The sequence below is a fragment of the Pseudomyrmex gracilis genome, unplaced genomic scaffold, assembly GCF_002006095.1.
Source record: "Pseudomyrmex gracilis isolate BER0280 unplaced genomic scaffold, ASM200609v1 scaffold_35, whole genome shotgun sequence".
NCBI classification, from domain to species: domain Eukaryota; kingdom Metazoa; phylum Arthropoda; class Insecta; order Hymenoptera; family Formicidae; genus Pseudomyrmex; species Pseudomyrmex gracilis.
The window spans coordinates 837,247-859,661 of NW_018020619.1; the positions used below are offsets into that span (position 1 = coordinate 837,247).

General features: G+C 42.2%; 4 protein-coding genes across 9 annotated transcripts in view; 3 read left to right on the top strand and 1 right to left on the bottom strand.

Annotated features, from left to right (window-relative positions):
* Nucleotides 1-1,991: 1,991 nt before the first annotated feature.
* On the top strand, nt 1,992-3,724 carry LOC109852755 (protein MAK16 homolog). Its single transcript, XM_020424210.1, has 7 exons — nt 1,992-2,103; nt 2,272-2,318; nt 2,412-2,555; nt 2,668-2,980; nt 3,066-3,296; nt 3,356-3,433; nt 3,530-3,724. Exons 1-7 carry the CDS (start codon nt 2,089-2,091, stop codon nt 3,665-3,667), a joined length of 966 nt encoding a protein of 321 aa, XP_020279799.1. The 5' UTR covers nt 1,992-2,088; the 3' UTR covers nt 3,668-3,724.
* A 252-nt stretch (nt 3,725-3,976) lies between these two features.
* Nucleotides 3,977-6,722, top strand: LOC109852757 (post-GPI attachment to proteins factor 2-like). Of its 3 annotated transcripts, none has more exons than XM_020424212.1 (5): nt 3,977-4,060; nt 4,967-5,332; nt 5,418-5,685; nt 5,772-5,969; nt 6,073-6,722. In XM_020424212.1, exons 2-5 carry the CDS (start codon nt 5,147-5,149, stop codon nt 6,204-6,206), a joined length of 786 nt encoding a protein of 261 aa, XP_020279801.1. In that variant the 5' UTR covers nt 3,977-4,060; nt 4,967-5,146; the 3' UTR covers nt 6,207-6,722. The 3 variants fall into 3 exon arrangements, with proteins under 3 accessions (XP_020279801.1, XP_020279802.1, XP_020279803.1); XM_020424213.1 differs by lacking the exon at nt 3,977-4,060 and adding an exon at nt 4,090-4,581; XM_020424214.1 differs by lacking the exon at nt 3,977-4,060 and adding an exon at nt 4,703-4,883.
* A 1,110-nt stretch (nt 6,723-7,832) lies between these two features.
* LOC109852756 (integrator complex subunit 12-like) lies at nt 7,833-12,944 on the bottom strand. The gene is made up of 4 exons (XM_020424211.1): nt 12,748-12,944; nt 11,975-12,417; nt 11,592-11,874; nt 7,833-11,236 (listed from the first exon to the last, which is right to left on the bottom strand). Exons 2-4 carry the CDS (start codon nt 12,380-12,382, stop codon nt 11,085-11,087), a joined length of 843 nt encoding a protein of 280 aa, XP_020279800.1. The 5' UTR covers nt 12,383-12,417; nt 12,748-12,944; the 3' UTR covers nt 7,833-11,084.
* A 4,819-nt stretch (nt 12,945-17,763) lies between these two features.
* Nucleotides 17,764-22,415, top strand: part of LOC109852751 (protein scalloped) — a 140,087-nt gene continuing 135,435 nt past the window's right edge. For 3 of the 4 annotated variants that reach the window (XM_020424199.1, XM_020424202.1, XM_020424201.1), the window contains exon 1: nt 18,971-20,159. Coding sequence is in view for 1 of the 4 variants with exons in the window: in XM_020424201.1 (XP_020279790.1) it covers nt 20,135-20,159 (25 nt within the window). In the remaining 3 variants the exon portion in view is untranslated. Of the gene's footprint in view, nt 17,929-18,970; nt 20,160-22,415 lie in introns of those variants that run through there. The other variant, XM_020424200.1, reaches the window with a different exon arrangement.

The following is a 22,415-nucleotide window of genomic DNA, read 5'->3' on the forward strand; positions in this document are numbered from 1 at the left end:
ATATATATATATATATATATATATATATATATATATATATATACAAGAATTTTTACTGACTGCTGTATGTAGTTTTCCCGTCTTTGTGTCACGGTGGTGACACAAAGACCCACGCAGTCGAGACAAAGACACTGCGGATGGACGGTTTCTTAATTAAGAAACTTGACTTGACCGTGGATATAATCGCGGAAGTATCGAGACGGTGATACATCCTGACGTTTCACCGAGGGTATCTTTCCACACGAATATAAATTCCTCCATTATCCAGTGATTAGTTCACGAAAGGGTGCACAACGTTTCTTGCCAAGCAACCCTTCGGATTATTATTCCCGAGATGGAAGAAGTTTGATAGATACATCTCCCAACCCCAGAGATATATTTAGATTTAGTTGAATACAGCAGAGTATATTTACAAGCTGCGTTCATGATTAAAATGATATCTTTTCATGCAAACATTTCTTCAGAAATGAGTCTTTGAATCCGAGCTTTCTCTCCCACAAGTGCAAAAGAACTTTTTATTTGCATGTTTTTTTTTTTTTAATTCTTTTAACGCAAAAAATAGATTTTGTCACTAATAAAATGTTTTGAAAAGTCGTCAAAATTCTTACATTAAAGTGTGATCCACATTTCTTACACTATGAAAGTATTTTATAGTGTAAGAAATTCTTCTGCGTATCTAACTTGTGATATCGCTTTTACAAATAATTACCGAAACAGTTTAGATCAGTCTGAAAATTTTTATTAAAAAGAAACTATGCAATTTGCCACACACACACACACAATTGACATTTGAAAATTTTATGTGATAAAATTTTCTTTTTCGTGTGGGGGGTTCATTTTGGAATAAATATAAATATTATTTATATAGATATTTTTGTGTATAAAAATTCATTCGTAAAATCAAACGCCGCTCATGCAAATTCAAGTTCTCCTGCTTTACCAAAACTATAAATGTTTTGCGATTTTAAAAATAATATTATTGCTGCCATCTGTTGGAATCGGCAGAGAATAGAGAGCAGAAAGAAAAGAGAGCTTGCTGAGAGCAACCCTCTAAGCACGTAACGCATTTTAATAGTTTAGTAGGTATGAAATATGCCAGTCTTCGATAAAGTAGGTTGCTCTTCTGATTCGCTGATTCGATATTTCGAGAATCGAGAATCGAAACAACGATTCACTTCGATACTTCGAATATTTAAATTTATAAGCACTTTACGTGTTCTCTCGCTTTGAATCATCGCAAAATGCATGTCTTGTGTGGACATAAATTTTAGTCTAGTCGACGATATCAAAGGCGAGAAATAAAGACACAATTGGAGCGTACGTCTTCTCCGTGTGTCTCGTGGGAGCGCGAGCGGCCTCGAAACAATTCCACGAAAACTCGCCCGTTTGTCATTACCGGCGAGTGCGCGATACTGATTATATAATTATTCCAAGCGTTCGGAACTTTGTGACATATACGTACTCACCGATATTCATGCGGGAAACAACAACAATCGTCGAGAAACACAAAATGATTTGAACGAGATCCTTCACCGTATCGCGCGTTCGCCGCGTCTGCCCGCCAGAACGAAGGTATCGAAGCGCGCGCAATTGCGATTCTCGAAGTATCGAATCGACGCGCGCGATAGAGAGCTAAAGCTCGTATCGCACTATGGAGTTGTGAATTGACCAATTGGAGTAACGCGACCGACAAGGTGCGTAGCGCACGCACCGACAGGTCGCTCGTGGACATGGCTGTAGTTGCCAATGTGCGCACCATCCCTTGGCCGCTCTTCTCTCTGATTTTAAGCCTGTTCTACATTGATCGCAAGCGCAAACGCAAGGTATAGATCTCGTAGATTTGACCAATCACGCTGGTCAATTTGCTGATTTGATCAATACGATTAGTCAATTCTACCAGACCTGTTCCTTGCGTTTGCGCTTGCGATCAATGTAGAACAGGCTTAAGTCGGGCTTTGTAAACTCGCGCATGCGCGACTTTCTTCACTTCCGTCGTGTCGCATTGATTTACCATGTGCGTTTAGTATGGTTATACTTCAGATCAATTTTTTAAGAAATTGTTTTGGTATTAATTACAAGTAAAACAAAATGCAACACGACGACGTAAGTATAAAGATAACAACGACAACTTGATTTATTTAAGTGGTTTTAGTTTAATTTGTCATTACTTTCTAACCTTATTTTTTAAACAATCTCTGACACTTTTGTGCTCCAAAGATTTAAGTTAATAAACACGTTGAATATTTGATATTAAAACTATTACTTTTATAGGTCGTATGGAGTGTTATTAACAAGACGTTTTGTTCCTTCAAAGTAAAGTAAGTGTGCTCTCAAGAAATAATTGAGAACACAAAGGTACATTACCAATAGAAGTTTACATTCGTGATTATAATTGTACCTTTTGTTTGCAGTACGAAGACACAGAGATTTTGCAGAAATGAATACAACCTTACAGGTTTATGCAGTAGATCTGCATGTCCTCTTGCAAACAGTCAGTATGCTACTGTTAGGGAAGAAAATGGTATCGTTTATCTATACATGAGAACAGCAGAACGGTAAAGTGTATAAGCAAATCTTTGACAAGTGACTTCGATATTGTTTACAACAAGTTAAATTATTAAGTATGTTTGTGTACATCTGTGTTTACATCTATGTTAACTCTTTCAGAATCCACACACCTAAGGACAGTTGGGAGAGAGTCAAGTTGTCTAGAAATTTTGAGAAGGCAATACAGCAGATCAATGAAAATCTGCTCTACTGGCCTGGCTTTATAAAAGCAAAATGTAAGCAGAGGTTTCTCAAAATTACCCAATATCTCATTCGTATGAGAAAGCTCAGATTGAGACGACAAAAGAAGATAGTGCCAATTCAGAGAAAGATTGAGAGAAGAGAAAGGCGTAGGGAGGAAAAAGCTCTGACGGCTGCTAGATTAGAAACTGCTATTGAGAAACAACTTGTGGAAAGATTGAAGAAAGGAATGGTAATATGTCATGTGTTTGTCTTCTCGTGTGAAAATTTATTAGATTTCAGACATGTATAAAATCTCTTTGATAATTGTTTTCTAGTACGAAGGTGTTTTCAATCTAACACCGGGTATATTAGAAAAAGTTGTGCGAAATGTTGGAGAGGAAAGTGAAGCAGAGAGCGAGCAGGAGGAAGAGAACGAACAAGAAATAGAAAAGGAAGTGGAAATGGAATTGGAAAGAGATGAGGGAGAAATTGACGGTCCATATGTTGAGGCTGATAGCGACGATGATGATGATGATTATGATGATGATAACGACGATCTTTCTATGGTAAGTTATTACAATAACCCTAATGAGATATAACTGTTTTACGATAATCTATTCTGTAGAATGAGGATAGTGACTCGGGACAGAAGGAGGAAATTCAATTGTCCGACAGCTTCGAATCCGACGTCAGCGATATTGAGGTGAGAATTCGACATAAACTTGTGTTTGTCGAGTTTATTTGCGTTTATTGTTGTATTATCATAAATCCTGAAAATACGTACTGTACGTCATTACAGGACGTCGTCAAGCCATCCACAAGCAGGAAGCAAAAGGCGCCAAAAGTTGTCAAACCAAGAAGAGCACAGAAAAAATCGCGACCGAGAGTGGAAATCGAATACGAAGTGGAAGACACCCGACAAAGAGAACGAGCTTAATTCAATTGTATTATATAAATATTATAACTATGTTTATAATAAAAATTATTCAATTTTTGTGTACAAAAATCAAATTGCATAAAGTGTTTTACGTATATAAATTGATATTGTCCTCTGTTTCACGAGTTTTCAGAAGAATTTGACGCAGGAACTCTTATTAAAAACATAGTTCTAAACAATACAAAATACACTTAATTGATATAATGTGAAAAAAAGTCAAACGTATTCTACAATTTTGCGTCACAAACATTGTGACACGTTTGAAAGTTGCGCTCGCGGCGCGAGCGTGAAAGCGCCGAGCGGGAGGGGCGTGTGTGAAACGTTTGGAAAATGGTTGGAGGGGAATCGAGACATCTGTGTAGCAGACGATACGTCAGTCCTAACGAAAAAAAGGTAAGTCGCGCGATCGCTTCCCACAAAGATCTTAGAATCCGAACGCGCGACAGTTTCCTCGCGATTCGCTCGCCGTTTTCCGTCACGATTCGCAAAAGTTGATGCGTTTCGGTCGCGATTTATCGGGGCGTCTCTCTCCGCAGTGTCTCGGCATTGCGCATTCGGGATTGTCACGCACGTTGACATTCTCGTTTCTGTTTGCCTTCGCGTTGTCGATATTGACATTTGCCGGATTTGATCCGTCGGCGTGTTCGGAGCAACAGCGAGACGAACGTCAAGGACATGTCAAATCATCGGCGACGCGACGGCAATCAAGAATTGCCGCGATTTCGCTCTTTCGCTTGCTATTTATAGAGCAAGTAGGTTATATTTGTAAAATCAATCGCGGAAACACAAGCGATTATTACAGAGACGGCGGAACGAGTTATAAATAACGCAAAATTAACGCGTTAACGCGGCGTATTAATATCCGCGATTTTATGCAGAACTCACGATTTCACTTTGGCGGTGTGATTTGACGCGTAAGTACGCGAAAGTGCGTTATGTTCGTTGATTTGAAAATAAATCGACCTCGTCTCGATTCGCGCGATTATAAAACCCACGCTCTTGTGTCGAGCGCAATTTGCGCGACACAGGCGGGGGCGGTGGAGCTATCAATGCGCTCGTTGCGCGCGGATTTGTCTTTATCGCGGAAGTTTCGCAATTGCTCGCGCGAACGGCGTCGGATTCGCTCGCAATTAGATCCCTTGCGCTTTCGCAACGAGCTTGTCGATTCCTCGGCGAAGGTCTTTCCTCCGCGAGGGCCTTTCTCTCTAAATTGCATGTAATTTTTATCAATCGGCAATTTTCGTGATGCCATTTGCGATGGTCGCTGATGAATAACAACCTGTAATTTCTTTTCATCAGAGCATGTAGAATAATATCATCCCGCCTCACCCAGGAATCATCGGATTCGAGTCTACAGCTGGGAAAACAATATGAATCTGTGCTGCACAAGAGCCTGACTGAATCCCACTTCTGCAGTTGGACTTAACACACACACGCACACACACATACACAGTTGTTGCTTGATGCACAAATGCCAACATGTCGGAAAGTGCTGCTAACATGGAACTGAATAATGTAGGGAGCAACAAAAGTTCTATACACCTCGCCCTGTCGTTCAAAAAGTTGTGTCTGGCAACGGTTGGTTTGCCGCTCATGTCGTTGTTGTTTTGTTTTGTAACGGCGTACATTTTTCAGCAAGATGACATCCATGAAACTCACTGTAGAGTATGTAACATTTTGTATCTCACGTATGTTTAATAACATTACATGTTTAATATAAAGGTAATGTGTGTGTTTTTGTTTATCTCAGGTATACAACATTCTTCCATCGATCTCAGCCATCACCGGTGTATCTCCTCAGAGATATCTATGGCGTGTCAGCATAGCGTTACACATTGGACCTAGATTGGTTATCGCCAGTGTTTATCATTCGTATTATTGTAAAATACTTAAAGACATTGAAGATGTGCCTCTAAAACTCACAGGGAGCCGACTCCTGAACTTGTGCTACTGGTTGAACATTGCCGAGGTAGCAGCTCTGTCCGGTGTAACATATATTTCTAACAGAGAAAATTATTGTAAGTAACTCGCTTGCGTCGCGCACAATGCGAAATAGGTTCGTTTTTCTCTTTCTTTTGATGATAAATAATATAAAATGTTTCAGCGGTGCACGAAAAAATCTTCATAGTGTTCATGATCAGTTCGCTAACGTACATGCTGACTGCTGTAAGATTGGGTCGCCTAATAACTCCGAATGCACAAAGTCTTCAGTACAAACAGGCGCTTTTTGTGACGAGTATCTTAAGTACAATTGGTCTTATTATCTTCTTCTTGAAACATCGATTGCTGTGTCACGATCTGGGTAAGAAATTACAAATTGCAAATATACATTATTTTTCAGCATATATATATATAAGTTTAATAATAAAAGGAAAATAATGTTTGTGTTATAATTTTTCGAGCAGCGTTTAGTTGGTTCTCACTGTGCGAGTATGTGATAGCCTTTGCAAACATGGGCTTTCACATAACTGTGGTTTTGGACTTTCCAAAAGAGCAACTTGTTGTAGGTCACGGTTTACCCACTGCGAAACTAGATTAACCTTTTAGGATAATTCGTCATTCTCATCGTCATATTAAAGTGCCTATTGCCTCTGCGTGGAAGTGCTATGAATCGTGGTTTTCGGGAGGTGAATATTTGGCACGACGCACGTTGTATTATTTTACAATCTCAGTTTTGTGATATTTATGAAAATTACATACGCATATTATGTATTGTGTTCCGTCGAGATTGAGACGTAATCCTGATTTGCTTCCCCGCAAATTTTTTAGAAGAGCGAACTGTCCGTTTGTTTGTTTCTCTTACTTTCTCACGCGACATCGATTATAGATGTATGGAATAATAATTAGCAAATCTCAGCGCACACGTGAGACGAGACAGGAATATTTGTGAAGAAGAGATATGGAAAATCTAGCTCTTCCAAAGTATCGGCATCGATTAATAATCGTAGAGCGAGGAAATAACGGCCTTTTAATATCGACTAGTGTGATAGAAGCACGCTCGTGGCAATCGATTGTAAAAAAAAAACAAAAAACAAAAAAAAAAGCGAGTATCCTACATACAAACAGCATTTAGCTATTACATTGTGTAAAGTGAATATTATTACTGCATCGTGAGATTACGTGTAAAGACCTTTTTTTATAAAGATTTTTGCAATTGTGAGAATTCTAGTCGAACTTATTACTTCTAGTCGCGTATTGACTTTTATCTTCTTTATGGGGTACTTTTACTTTACGCTGTAAGTTGTAATGAAATTAGATTTTAGGAAATACGTACATGTAAACAACAAAATTATCACTGAAGTATTATAATCGATCATTGAAGAAAGAAATCATGTACATACTCGCACATACACACGCGCACACGCAATCATTAATCACAATAAACACACACATTAAGTTATCGGCAAAGATATTGTACAGCTGTTGGCGAAACTTTATACAATATAGAAATGGTAAGCTGATCGCCCTTGTAAGAGTGGGCGTGTTGAGATTTATCTTATAGAATTTTGAAATGTAAGAAACCAATGTTTACACAAGCCGCTCTCAGCGTTATTACATTGCAAATGTAGGATGATAATCGCGCCTATGTTTGTATGTAGTATACGATAGTTCAATATATATAACAGCAATTACCGACGGGCAAATTGCACTGAGGATTAAAGTAGTTACAAGTGTATTGCGCAAGAACGGGGATTTGCGTTTAGACGTTCAGTAATCGAGGCAAGGCCGTGAGCGCTTAAATATATCTCACGCGAATTAATATGCCAAGTACCGATAAGAGTTTGTTAAACGTTACGACTGAAATCCCCGTTTGTGTTGGTCGATGGTATCATAGACGTCAATAGTATCTCTCGGTGTGAGTCTAGATAGCACTCGCAATTAAAAAAAAAAAAAAAAAGAGAAAAAAAACGATATCATTTTTGCACGTTTTTACACACTACAACATTCTAACTATGTAGTATTTTGATATGATACAATTTTGTTAGAGTTTCTCACACAATACACACACAGAAGAAAAACCGTCGCTGTATTTATTATGCAGATACATATATATATATAAAATTTGTATATAAAATTATATATATAATTATATATACACATTATATATAATTATATATATAATTAATAAGCTGTATAATTATATATGTAATTATTATATATGTAATTACATATAATTAATGAAATATTATAACATATTAATTATAAAACTTTTATATATATATATATCATCGTCACAGTATACATATTAACATGGCGCGAAGTTTTAGGGAGACTTTTTGTAATTATTAGGAAAAGTTAGAGATTAGTTTTTTTTTGTGCACACATGCGCGCGCGCGCGATATGAACGATACAGTGAATTCGATATAACGTAACACGACGGTTCCTATCATATTTGCAGGTTTTCTACACTGATACGAAACCAAGTTCACTCACAGTCGCGTTTGATTTATCGATATTGTAATCGGTAATCCGTGCCAAGTGATGCTAAAGATATATATCGTGGAATTTTACGTGGATTTTCTCTTTCTCTCTGTCTCTTTCTCTCTCTCTCTCTCTCTCTCTCTCTCTCTCTCTTGTACGAACGACGGAGTCTCGATAACGCTGTGTAATGAATCACCTGTGCGTATATCTTGTACACTTTACTTAGCAAGCACTCTTTGAATACGTTGTAGCAATAATTCTGAATCACTTTTCTTGTATATTACATATATATTTTATTCGCTCGTAAAAGAAACAAGAACGACTGGCGTAAAGTAAGTACGTGTGTGCGTTAACAACTGGCTTTTGGCGATCAGATCGGAATGTGTTCATTCAGACATTTTTTTTTCTCCAAACGAGAAATCTGATCTCTAGATTTCTCCGAGAATGTAATTGAAGAAAGATGTGTGCGGCGACTTCAGACATTGTATCTTAATGGAATATCGTGTCGAATTATATCGCGTCGAGTCATTTTAGGAGAATTATATTTGATGTATCTTTTTGTACATATTTATGTATATGTATACTTACATATACATATACATATATGTACGTGTATAGCAATTACTAGTGTGTAAAAGAATTATTTAGATATATATATATATGTATATGATGTTAACGGAAATAAGTTTCGACAAGTTTGTGAAACGAAAACCCGTAGTAGAATTAAGAGAGTGCTAAGTTCTATAATCTAGAGAAATCCTATATCGATATTAAGTTTGCAAATTGATTAATGCAAATTAATGCTTCCAAAGAGAGCTGTGCTAAACGTTTATTTTAGAATAATCTTTTTTATAATTGCGCCTAACGTAAAAAATTAACTTTATTATTTTATCTATACTCGCAAATTGTCGTCATTAAGATATCAACAAATCACTTTCATTGAGTGAAAACAAAATGAAAATTAATGAGAAGAAAACAAATTAAAGAGAAGTAACGAAGAAAGTTGTTCTACGTTATCTGTTTGAGGATATTTTTTTAATTTCCTAAGAAATTAGATTAAGCGAGAGACAACGGAGATTTTTCAAGGAAGTGGGAAAAACGCACTCGAAAATTTTGTCATCGTGTGAATTTTGCATTAGCGATAACGACTAAACATATCTGTCCAGAATGTCTCTATCGTAACTCAAGGCTCTCTCCTTTTTGCTGTAAATACAATGCTAACAACAGAGAGACATTTGTCATTCACAATTATCCTGTACAAATTACAGAGCGGATGTGTCTCGGTGGTGAACACAAGCAAATAACACGACGATTTTCTCTCTTCATTAGTGCGGCAATTTAAAAACATACAAATCTGAAGCTAAATCTTTACACAAATATTTACCGTATGCGGGGGTCGCGGCTATTTTTCCCGCGACTCTGTATTTTTCGAAATAATTTTGCTATTGAAACACTTTTTCTAATTTACAATGTATTTCGAAATTTTATCGATTAAGCGCTACGATCTCATATTTAAAAGAACAAAAAGAAAACAAACTACTACTCGATGTATCATTTGGGTAATTGACAATTCTGTGATAATAAGCACAAAATTTTTCCACGCTCTGTTCTATAGTTACGTTTTTCTCGGAATTTTCTTACATATCATCTTCCTTTCTTTTTCTTTCAGTATTATGTGTTTTCTCTCCTTCTTTCTCTCTCTCTCTCTCATAAAGCGTATTGTAATTTATTCGTGTTTTCAGCACATGGCAACTAAGTTCAATTCTGTTATTATCACAGAATTTCTCATTTTCCCGAAGCGTCTGCTCTTCTATATTCAACGACGAATCACGTAATGAAGTTGTGTATTTATCGCAGAAGTAGAGAATTAATTAACGGAGTAATCTATAGCGGTATAAACCTAGTTAACTAGTAATAATAATCTATCTTCAACCTGATTTTGTCAGAATTATCAGAACAACATATTCAATACTCTCTTTTTTGCACCCCTCCCCACATCTGTAATTAATTATCCCCCCTCTCCCCACACATACATATAAAAATGTATTGATATATATTTCGTGGCAAATGTCGAGACGTGTCCGAGGTGAAGAAACTGAGAAGGACATTTTTCGCCCGCACACACACACAACGTGTCTCCGATACCTCTTTGATCTCTGCCATGGTCTTATATGTCTCTTACATATACACATATATATATACATAACGTATAAATCAGTGTGAGAGTAATCGAACCTCAAATCCAACTGAAAATCCGCAGCATCGCCGAAGGTAATTGAACTCTGTTGACCTTAATGTAAGGGAATAAACGAGCGCGATTAAACGCGGCTGCCGTGTGTGACTCGAGAGAGACTTTCGTTCGTTCTCTTTCGCGTAACCGAATTTAATAAAATCGTTCGCTTCCCTCGGCTGTGCTTCGAGAGATTGAGAGCGGCTCGAACATTCTGCTCACGTTACCGATTTTATCGTTGTCATCGTGCGAAATAGTAGATGTATTTTCCTACGCGAGCGATCATCATCCGATGTAAATTAACACTCCGATTCCGTGTATTTGTGGCGATTATATATCCATACACACACACACACACATAAACACAAACACACGTGCATACACACACATACATATATATATATATATATATACAACCGCTGTAAAATAGAGTGCATTTCTGTAATCGGTTTAGGTCGAGTGCTCTATTCTGTGATTAAAAGGTATTTCTGTGTACGTGACGGAACCCGCAACAGGTTACTGATTTCAGTCGGAAGAATGATTTCTACTTGTATCGCGTAAATACGAACGATTGTCAAAATAAAACTTTATCGTATACATATATTCAGCAGCAGTTGGTTCCTCTTATTGATCTCACACAAATCGCTTACGCTACAGGTTTGTTCGATCGTTTTCTTATTATATTATTTTTGTACAATTATTTTATCTTACGTTACACTCTGTGTTTTAGTGTGACATCCATAGGTCGTGTGTTTACCTCGTTTCTCACTTAATCGAAGTGCGAGCGACAACGAGTTTGGATCCAACTCTCTTTCGCGGTTGCAAAACAGGTGGATTTTTCTGCGAATTGTTCGCCGAGTCTTTCACAAATAACGTGGACTCACGTAACTGCGAGCTTCTGTTTTCTCTTGGCGAATCTGCAAACATACAATTTTTTTTTTTTTTTTCTGTCGCGCGCAGTCGAAAAGTTCGGTCAAACCGGACGAACGGGTAAGTTTGCGGTGTTTAATGTCACTGGGTCAAGCACTAGGTCCGTGTGTTTACGTAAAAGCTTATTTATTAGCGACAAGGCGTATTTTTCCGCGATATGTGGAAATACGTTCGGCACACGAGAAAAACAAATTTCCAACACGTTACGTAAAACGTGTAATATCTGCAGTTTGCTATATTGGTTGTATATATTCGGACATATAAGATTATTAATAAACTTTGTGCGATTAAGACTCTGACTTTGAAATTTCTAGTATCGCAATATTTTTGCGACTGCCTCACCGTTTTTCCTTTCGAACAAATCTCCGTTCCTTTTTCCAAGTATCTTCCGAACATCCTTCCTCAGCGTATCGTTGTGTTCCCGAACTTCCTTCGCAGACTCCTTTTCCACGGTTCTCGAGGAGATTACCGGCGTTTCGAGGCATCGTTTGCACCGCCACACGAATCTGGGATCGTAAACGTCGACGTCGACGATTGGAGGTTGATGGCACAGAGGATGGTAAGTCTCTTGACACTCTTGACACTCCAATAGGATCATGGCTCCCAGTTTCGCGCCGTTGCACATCTTTCGCGCGTCGCAATGTCACGATTCAGTTAGTAATCAATAAATCTATTTTAAATACGGAGCGACGGGTGTAAGAAAATCCACAATGGATAAAAAGAACCTTGCACACAGCCGATCCGTCGTCGGGAATCGAGATCCTCGGAAAGTTTTCGCTGTCACAGCACTCCTCGAATACCTCCAACACCTTTACGTCGTCGTCGTCGTCGTTGTCCAGCGAACGGTTCGCAGTTTCCTCGTCAACCGCGAGAAGAGAAACAGCTTCGCCCGAGATCTCCGCCGCGCGCTTCTTCGCGGTCCGCATCGAGTAGGATGACGATTTGTCATTGCTCCGCAGGAATCGCCTCGGCATTCTGGCGGCCAGAGTCTTGCCCGGACCGCACTTCTTCTCGATGCAGGAGTCCAGCATGCGACGAAGTTTCTCGGCGCTGTCTTCCTCGGTCGAATGCAGAAGCGCCAGCGCGTCGAAGAAGTCCTCGTAGTAGTCGTCGAACGTGTTCTCGGTGATCATTTTTTATTCGCGTTTTATTTCAAACAAAGAGCAATCTTTAAAGTAACGATCTTAATTTTCAAAACAAATAAATATTACGATGCAAATGTCGCGATGTATAGGTATAGGTTAAAATGTAACACACATAACATAAACAACACGTAGCCGAAGCGACGAGAGAAACCCGAGCACGTAAAATCGCGGGATCAATAAAGCAACAATGAAGAGCTCACATAAATACTGCCCTCGTTTTTTTTTTTTTTTTTTTTTTTTTTTAAACTACGCGGTCGGAAACAGGTCTGATGTTTTGGAAACGTTTGCGGATTAAAGAGAGACCGAGACATTTTCGTTATGTATCGCGACTTTGACATTGTTTGCTCACGTACGATGGCGGGACGGCGTTCTCGGCGAATTAAGGACCGGTCATGCACAAAGGAGCGCGGTCCCGGCGGACCGGTAACAATCCTGGGAATTGTACGGACAGGGACGCTCTACGGATTTAGATATGCGAGTTAGTATCCACGGGACGGACGTTCGCCGTGAAATGTGCCGAAGGAAGGTGGCCGGCATTTATCGGGCTCGATCATCGACTCGCCCCGCTTGTATATCGCTCGGAATCGCAACGACGACGCACCATTGTTCTCGTGACTGTTTGCTAATAGAATCCGGTGCTTATGGTCATCGGTCCCCTCCCCTTTCCTCCCACCCGTCTCCTCTCGTGTTTGAATACTGAACATTGAATATTCAACAAACGCATTTCGATGTTGGCGGACTATTGACGTAAACGCGATCGACGCAAACGGCTCCGCTCCGATAAACCCGAAGAAAATCTGATGCAAGTTGCCGTTATCGCGTTACATGGCACAACGATCTCCCGATACAAATCCCTCCCGTGTAATCCCCTGTACTCTGTTGTAGAGCGACGTTCGCGAAGTTATCGCGTTTGACGTAAAACTCGCAAATTAAGAAAATATATTTTATTCGCGCAAAGCTCGGGATAAATGAAAGCAAAGTTGATTTAAAAGATAATAATTTTTTGTGTTCTTAATAATCATCAATTTAAAGCAATCGATTCAAGGTCGGTCAAATTTTTTTACGCCACTCGTCGGGATAAAAAAATATCTTCGCGGCGTCTGCTTATCTTGTGCAACGTCGTGGGACGGCGCGCGCTTTTTCGAGGGTTCCTCATCAACAAGCCTTGTCGCTTCTTCTTCGCGCTTTTTCGGGGGACGCGACCGGCGCGTCGAAAGGAGAAAGGGCGAGCGAGCGGAAAAGCATCCAATTATCATGCCCGATGCCGGGCTTCTCACCCTGCACAAGCTCGGTACCAGAATCGACTGGAATCCGGCCGGGAAGCCGGGCCCGGTAGACGTCGAACGAGTGGGATTATTCCGCGTCCGGGTTCCGGGGGCGCGGGGGAGGGAGCGGGGGCGGGCCGAGGGAACAATGTCGGAAACGACGGGGACGGTATGCCGAGATATGCAGGATATCGCGCAGAACTGCGATCCTTCGAGGTCTAGAGCGAGAGGGAGAAGCGAGAGGATACAGCTAGTGGCGCAAGTATAGTGAGCCAGATATGTACGCCCCCCGGCAGAGAGAGAGAGAGAGATAGAGAGAGAGAGAGAGGGGGAAAGAGAGAATACGTCTCTCTAAGTATATTATCTCTTCGAGGCGAAAAGGGAAGAGATGGAGACAGAGAGGAAAAGAGAGAGAGAGAGGGGAGGGAACAAGAGAGAGAGAGAGAGATCTCGCTCGCCGCGCGCGTACCGCCTAAATATGTAATAATATCTACGGCAGATACCGGCATTCCCCGACCTCGAGAAGAATTCGATCAAAATGTGTCGCGATACTCTCCCGGTATGCCAGGTGAGGTACGCGCGCGCGTTCACCTTCCCTCCCTCGTTCTCCTCCTTCAGCAGCAGCAGCAGTAGCAGCAGCTTCCTGCCAGTTTCTCATCCCCTTCGATCTTTCCGCACTTATCCCCTCGCTCCCGCTCGCGTATCCCGTGGCGTCTTCTTCTTCCGTCGCCGCTTTGTCCTCGTTTGCAATAGGATCGGATACAATAAGGGTGTCGTACACAAGCGCACCGTCCCTCTGTTCGAAACTTTATTCTCGGCGAACTCCTTCGAAACCTATATTCAACTTCTGTGTAAAATTTCGATTTGATTGTAGATTGGAATCTCCGAGACTTACCGCAGTTTCTTTCCTCGGCCAAGTTTCTCCTCCTCGCGAGGAAGTGTTGAATATATTTTTATATTGAAAAAATTTTCTTTCTTCTTCAAGTCGTTGTGCTTTTCGCGTTTTGCTAGGAAATGCGAAGACATATAGCGATATCTCACAGATTAGATATATTAGATACTAGATTTAACGTATGTACCTAGTGAATTTGACTTTGCATTATTATTGCGTGATAAAAATAAATTTATAATAAAAAGAGAGTGGTGGTGTGTGGTGAAAGAGTTTCCGAATAAAGAAACGAATAATTTAAAATCGCTTACCGGGCGCGCGCGCGCGCGCGCGCGAGGTTGTTCCGGAAGATCTAAAGGAGATCTCGATATTGCGAGAGAGAGAGAGAGAGAGCAGCGTCTCCGCTTTCAGGTGCAGCAGGAATTTTCGAATGCGCCGTTCGCGTGATATTTTAATACTTTATACCTCACGAGGGTCCCTGCGAGTAAATCTCTGCCATGATAAGACCCGCCAGGAATCTCACCCCCGTGCAACATCCCGCCGTTTATAAGAAATGTTTTCGAAGTTTATGAGGGCGACGCAAAGTTCTGGTGTGGTGTGGGGGAAAGACCCAAAGCCCTTTCACCCTTCTCATCCCTCGTTTCTTTTTTTTTTTTCTTTTTTCTTCTTTTTAAATAAACAAGAAAAAAAACAGAAACCAGCGACGATACAGAGCACCGCCGCTTCAAAGCTAACAACAAAATATCCACGTCATCGCCTAAAATATCAAAGAGACGCGATTAAAGATTTTACCATCCGAGAGTTTACGTTTCACACCGACAACGGCGGAGTGTGTGCCCGTGACGCCAAGTCCGCAGCGACCGTGTCCATTTCCGTCGTGTGACGTTACGAGCTTAGACACGGGTCGGGATTAGCCCATGTCAAACGTGCAAACAACGTACGTGTACAATAAATATGCATATCGCGCATGACGGAATTGCGCGTTATTCCGAATATACGTGCAGTTCTGTGACGTTAGATTACACACACACACACACACACATACATCTATGCTTTTCAAAGCTCTCCACAGAAAATCAAATTTGACAAAATAAACTGCTACTATATATATACTTTTGTCAATTTGAATTGATGTTTTTCTTTCGATTCTCTTTCAGTTTTTCGTGGACGCGAAGAATTGGATCTCGCTCGCGTGTAAAAACGTCGAGTCGAGACGACGCTGCAGATTTCTTGCGGGAGTCAGGTGCGGAGCGTCGACGCGGTGCGTGTCGATGAACCTAACCACCCTATATCTCTCAGGTTGAAAGTCAGCAGACGCGCGGTTGAACGCAAAGTGCATCCTTGCATAACGCGGAATCGCGCGCGCGCGCGCGCGACGTTTTTTTTATTTCTTTCGCGACACATACGGAAAGTGAAAAATATGCGCACGTATATTTTCTCGGTTAACGATTATCCGCGCCGATGCAACGGCGGGGTTCATTCCCTTCCCCGCCGCTCGGGCATTGTTCTTACGCTTTTCAATTAGCTGCATCGTCAGCGCGGCTCGGCGTGGGGTTTTACGACTTTACGACCTTATCGACATCAAACGGGAAAATTCGTGGCGTATTAGACTCAAGAGTCGAAATAGCTCGAATAAGCGACGGCGGCGCATAATATGGGATAATTTATCAATTTCATCTCGAGCTAAACTCCGCACGTTAGAAATAAGATAAGCCGTTGCGCGTATCGTTTTCCTCTCTCGAGAGAGAAAGAGAAAGTCTTTTTTCCTCTCTCACCGTTTTTCTTTCGAAACTCCGGTCACGCGCAAAATACGAAAAAATTTCGCGGAATTTTGTCATTGTGTGAAAAATCGCGGTGGAAATCGAGTGTGTTGACGTAATTGAGTGATTGTGAAGGAACACACGCCGGACGAAAATTGGGATCGAAACGCGCGACTGTTTCCGTTCGTACGTACACGATGTAGTACAACACACAACGCTGAAAACTCGCCGACGGGCGCGTTGCGCTGTTGTTGGCGCGTTTGCAAACTTTTGTGCGGCACAATGCAGCTGACTGACAAAAGGAGCTCATTGCGCGGCAAACGTTTAAAGGCATTAATTACGACCGGGCTTTGTGCCCACTCGCAAAAGTTAACAGCTCCGGGCATTATTTTCGTACGCGAACTGTGTGTTTTGGTTCGCGAGAATTCACTGTTTGACATCGTCGTTATTAATCTGCGCTGGTTTTTTTGTTTTAGAATACTGTAGCACTGTCGTGTAACAGGTTGAAATGTTGCCTCTGTGTGTTTTGTTTGTTTGTTTTTTTTTTTTTTTTTTTATTGTATGTAATATTGACGCGAAAACTACTCGTAGTTGCGATGTTACAATTTGTAAAATAAACCAATTTACATAAAAACTAAATGTGTGAAAACAAAAGAACTCGCGCGGGTCTCAATAGCGATAAAATTTAAAAATTAATGTTTTCATTATTGAGAAAGTAAATAATATAGTTAATAAAATAAAATTGACGAACAAAAAAGAGCGGGAGAAAAAAGAAAAAGAAGAGAACAAGAGATATATTCTACATCTTTGAAAATTAACTACCAAAGAATGAAGAATAACAAAAATAAAACATTTATAATACGACTGCGTTATGTGTGTGTGTCGGTAGCCACTTTGGCAGCTTTTCGAAATAATCTTCATGCTTTACGTGCACTATGTATATATATATATATATATATATATATATTCAATGCATATTTTTGAACGGTACTTGATTAATAAATTGTCATATGAGATGTATGAAAATGCGTTAATTGACTCGTACCGAGCTTCCTCTTCAAGCCGGCCGATGCGCCACGTTCTCATTTATTAACGCTTTTCATTTGCAGACCCTAAAACGCGTAACCCCTGAAATTCAACAAGTGCTCCTTGAATCTAGAGCGAGAGAGCGAACGGATGGGAGTACGAACCGGCCAACATCCAACCTCTATTACGTGCGTGACGCGACTGATCCATTCGGTGGGCGCGGGGGGCGAGGCACGAGGACACTCGGCGACGGGGTGGGAAAGCGGAGAAGGGCGACTCGTGCGTGGTGGGAGATCGGCGAGACAGCAGCTCGGCCATCGTCGGCCGTCGTCGGCCGTCTCCGTGATTCTGGTTTCTCCCGCGGCCGTCTAAGCGGTATCAGCGTGTGCGCAGACCGGGTGCGCAGCAAGCGTGTGCGTTGTCCAGATTCTTTGTGCCATTCCTGGCATACCAAAAACAAGAGTGGTGACCGTGCTCGTATTTACAGAGGTGCAGTCCTGCGCGCTAATATAACACCGTGTGAATTTCGCTCGTGAAAATAAGAACGTCCTTGCGCCCGTGCGCGTGCCGCCACGTCACACAGCTCGCCCAGTGGTAAGTACACGATACAAAATACTGCTGAAAACGCCGTCCGAGAAAGAGCGCGTCCACGCCCGTGTGTCGTCCTGACGGTGGCGTCGTCTCGCAGCAAGGGACGAATACGACCGCAGCGACGACGGCATATTACCTGTAGAGAGAGTGAGAGAGAGAGAAAGAGAGACGGAGAGAGAGTGAGAGAGAGAGGTGTATGTACATATGTACGTGTTTGTGAGAGAGAGTGCGTGAGAGAGAGAGAGAGAGAGAGAGAATCACAGACGTATGGACATGAACGACAGTGGGACAGAGGGAGCAAGAGACGCCGTGTGTGAGAACGAGAGAAAAGGAGCGATTTAAGCGCGCGTGTAATTCTGCGTGAGAGCGGCTTAAGTCGGCGAGCAAATGCGCGACGCCGTTATTATCCGATTCTTCCGTACGACTCGCTTGTCACATTTGTAAGATACTTCCGCCAGTCGCGACCACAGATGCGACGTCGCCGGTTTTATTTACCGTCAATGTAATGAACTCCGAATTAGTATATAAGTTGACAAGAAAGAAAACAAACCGGGGGGCGGGTAAGTCGACGCTTTCGGTGGAAATAACAGGTGAAAGGAAAGGAAACGAAATCCGCGAACAGTCAGCGCGAAGGTGATCGGAGCGCGAGAGAGTTTTGATCCTTGCCGGCTTGTTTTCCGGCAGAAGACCTGTTTACATCAGACGTTCGGTGTCCCGGGGTCATCCACTCGTGTTTACGAGCGTGCGTCGCCGTGTCAGCTGTGCGTCAAGGAGCGTTGCTCTACGGGAATTGCGCGCAAGAGCCGATTCGCGGGCAGCGCGGCGCGGCGCGGGCGACTCGGTTCGCCCGTTGGAGGTTAGGGTTGCACACTCTCTCTCCTCTCGTGGTCGTTGTCGTCGTTGCCGCCGCCGCCACCGCCGCCCGTTGCCGCCGCCGCACGGTGTGGGCTGCGTGCGCGTTTCGTCGCTACACCGGCGCGCGCGAGAGAGAGAGAGAGAAAGAGAGAGCGGGGCGCCGTGACGGAAACGCGTGCTGCTCTCCACCTAGTCGCCTGTCTGCCAGCTCGCTCGCTCGTTCGTACCGCTCGTCCGCTTCTCGTGTTCTCGCTCGCTCGCGTCGACGCTCGCCCGCTCCTGGTGAATTCGTATGGTGAATTATTGATCCGCGGCGGCGTGTGCGTGCGGAAAAACCGCCGTTGCGCCTGAGGAGGAGAGAGGAAGGCACTCGGAGGCTAAGCGCAGAGGTCAGAGGAAGAGAGACGTACCGATAAGGTTTATAGAAGGGAAGGTGGGGAGAAACAGAGGGAGAGAAAGATAGAGAGAGAGAGAGAGAGAGACGAATAGGATAGCCCGCGGAGCGGCGCGCGCGGTGGCGCGAGAAGGCGCTTGAAGCGAGCCGCACGTCACGGGGTGAGAAACGTGCGCTGGCTGGTGTGATTGTATATTGTTTTGAAAAGTGTCGGCGCGCGCGAATGTGTGCACGCGACGCGTCGCGAAGCTGAACCGGCGAAATTCTCTCCGAGAACGCGAGAGAAGAGAGGGAGAGCTCGCGAAAAGAAAAAGTGGTCAATCTTTCTCTTGTGTATCCGTATTTTCGCGTATCGCAACTCGTGTTGAAAAGAAGTACACGCGTAAAAAAAAAAACCGTCGGTCGGGCCGTCACGCGTGCTGTGTTTCTCATCTCGTCGTCTTGTTGTTTTGTACACACCCGCCGGATCGTCGTGGATGCGCGCGTAAAACGTGCCGCGAAAAACGGGGGTTTTTTTTTAACGCCGCGATAACGCGGGAAAAGTGTCGTTGGTAATGCACGCGGCGAGCCGCGTCGAGCCGCGACGCGCGACGGACCTGTCGTCAGGTGAGTGAGTCCGAGAGAGGCAAGTGCCGAGGAGAGGATCCAGAGTTTTTTTTGTTTAAACGAGAGAATTGCCGCGCGCGAGGGAAGAGAACTCTCGTCGCCCCGACGAGAAGGTGTTTTGAGATAATTTGTTGTGTTCTGTCGTCGTCGCGGACTACGCCGACGGCGACGACGGCCGACGAGAGGGAACGGCGCGACGAGGAAGAGGAGGTTGTAGCGTCGTCGTCGTCTCTCGCGCTGACTTGGGGAGAGACCGCCACGCCGACGTCGTTTTAACGTAAATCCGCTTTACAAATCAACGCCGTCGATTATTTCCGGAGGAAGCAACGTTCCACCTTCGCCACCGCGGCTTGGATGGATACTGTGCATTATTTCTGGAGTGAGTCTCTCTTTTTATTTATGTTATGTGCGTGCGTGCGTGCGTGCGTGCGTGTGAGCGCGAGCGAGCGAGCGTGAATATCTCTCCCAGCTCCTTTCCGTCTCTATCGGTCATCGACGGACGCGAATGCGTGGACACGAAAGAAGGGCGAATGTAAACGCCGCGCTCTGTTCGCACAGCCGGTTTTTTATCCTCCTCTCTGACCGATGTAGACGACGCACGACGAGATTTTCTTTTTCGATCGTGTAGTGTATAGGTATTTACTCGCCATCCGTACTCGGGCTTGTGCAACACGCTCTTTCTCGCGCGAACAGCTGCGGTCGTGTCATTGTTTACGTGTCTCTCTTACTACGCGCGTCGAGCATTTAACAACTTAAATCTCAACGCGATAGGCTCGTCGTTGTTGTTTTTGAAGTGTGTAGTTTGGGACGTCAATTTTAGTTTTGGTCCTTCAACACTTGACAAAAGTGCGAAAATCAATTTTACGTTTATCGAGAGACACGAGTGCAATAAAATCCTCGAGTGTTTTCCGAAAAGACAAATAGTTGTCCGCACACACATTTCACGTTTTTTCTTGTAAATATATATGGAAAATTAAGATTTCAGTAAAAAAAAAAGAAAGAAGATAAGATAAGCGGTGCTTATGCAAAACAACTGTGATATTGTCGTAATTATAATGTTAAGCATAAAAGTTTACAAGATGCCATTATTCATGCAAACGTATGTAAATAAACAAGCGAAAGACAAACTTCTTCGGCGATAAGAAAAAAAAAAAAAGAAACATTTTAATTTCACGAGAATACATTTGCCACATAAGTTTAGGATTAAAACTACGATCACGAGATTGTGTGTCACATTCTCGCCAAAATCTCTCGATTTTATCGAGACGCAGAAGGATCGTTTCTTAAATCGATTACGTCAATCTGTTTTTACTCCCCGTTTAATCTCGTCGCACACCGATAGCGCGGCTATCAATTCGCTAGGAGTTATCGCCGTCGTGACAAGTTTCCCCAAACGTTACTGGGTTTTTTTTTTTTTTTTTTGCGAATTTTCTCGACAAGCGCGGGAAATAGAAAGAATCGCGCGTAATCCGAATTGCGACTCTAATTTCGCGCTTGTAACGCGACGATTATTACAGCGGGCCGCAATCTGTGTCGCCGAAGCGTGACCGCTTTCGTTAACGAATGCGAAAGAAAAAAAAACGTCAGATGACAGTCGACCGGCGGCGGTGACGTTATCACGTCAGCTTATCGAAAATAACTCGGCGCTAAACACGCGGCAATGCACCGTTACATAAATTTAATCGGATAACTCGTTATCGCGAACGAACAATTGAGACGCACAGGTATACACTAGACACGCTCCAGTTTAACGGGCTGTTGATATTCGCTTATTTATTTGATACACCGGATACGTTGGTAATATCGCTCTCGAGTAACGATAATCGGAAAATAAATTCGCCGGTGACCGATAATTTAAATTAATAAAGATAAATAATTTGTGTTACGTTCGAATAATTAATAACATTATCGATATTATCGATTCTCTCTTACGTGTATTTAACGACTTTTTCCTTAAATGAAAATGTGATTTCTAAAACCTGCTCTAACGTGTATATGTGTATATATATGTTTACATATCTAAATTGTTTGTCTGTTAATTTAAATTGTTAATCACCGTGAGAATTTTTTATATATAATTTTTATATATATAACGTTTATGTATATTAAATATCTTTTATTACATTTTAAATTGTTTTATCATATTTTTGTTATATATTTTTATATATTTTTGATATATTGTATAATATTTATATTGTATATACACAACACACACATATCTGAAATGAGTCTTTTTTAAAAAGAGAGTCCGCGTTGCAATTTTATCTGCGTACCGAATTCACGTTGGCGAATGCAACTCGCGCCAAGAGACGCTTTCTGATTAAAGCGAGCCGAACTTGAGTTTTTCCTCAAACGCTAACGAATTTTTCCCCCGGGGGAGTCCCTTTTGCGGAGTCCGTTTTCGCGTCGCAGTCTTACTTTCACGCACCGTCGAAGTTTGATTGCGAACTCGCAATCAAGAGATTCCTCTTTGACTCTTTGTACGAGTTCGCTCGCGCAAGAGAGTTTTACGCTCTTATTTTCGTTACGCTCGCAAAAAACGTTGTTGCAACTCCGCACGATATTTAATTTCGTCAGCGCGTTTTTCGGAAGCGAGCGTATCAATTATTAACGACAAAAAAAAAACAAAAAAAAA

Coding starts and splice junctions, on each gene's coding strand:
- LOC109852757 (XM_020424212.1), top strand. CDS start 5,147: ATGTCGGAAAGTGCTGCTAACATGGAACTGAATAATGTAGGGAGCAAC. Junction 5,333..5,417: donor TCCATGAAACTCACTGTAGA/GTATGTAACATT, acceptor TGTTTATCTCAG/GTATACAACATTCTTCCATC. Junction 5,970..6,072: donor ATTGCTGTGTCACGATCTGG/GTAAGAAATTAC, acceptor TTTTTCGAGCAG/CGTTTAGTTGGTTCTCACTG.
- LOC109852756 (XM_020424211.1), bottom strand. CDS start 12,382: ATGATCACCGAGAACACGTTCGACGACTACTACGAGGACTTCTTCGAC. Junction 11,875..11,974: donor ACGGATCGGCTGTGTGCAAG/GTTCTTTTTATC, acceptor GACGCGCGAAAG/ATGTGCAACGGCGCGAAACT. Junction 11,237..11,591: donor TTTGTTCGAAAGGAAAAACG/GTGAGGCAGTCG, acceptor GTATGTTTGCAG/ATTCGCCAAGAGAAAACAGA.
- LOC109852755 (XM_020424210.1), top strand. Junction 2,319..2,411: donor TTTTGTTCCTTCAAAGTAAA/GTAAGTGTGCTC, acceptor TTTTGTTTGCAG/TACGAAGACACAGAGATTTT. Junction 2,981..3,065: donor AAAGATTGAAGAAAGGAATG/GTAATATGTCAT, acceptor ATTGTTTTCTAG/TACGAAGGTGTTTTCAATCT.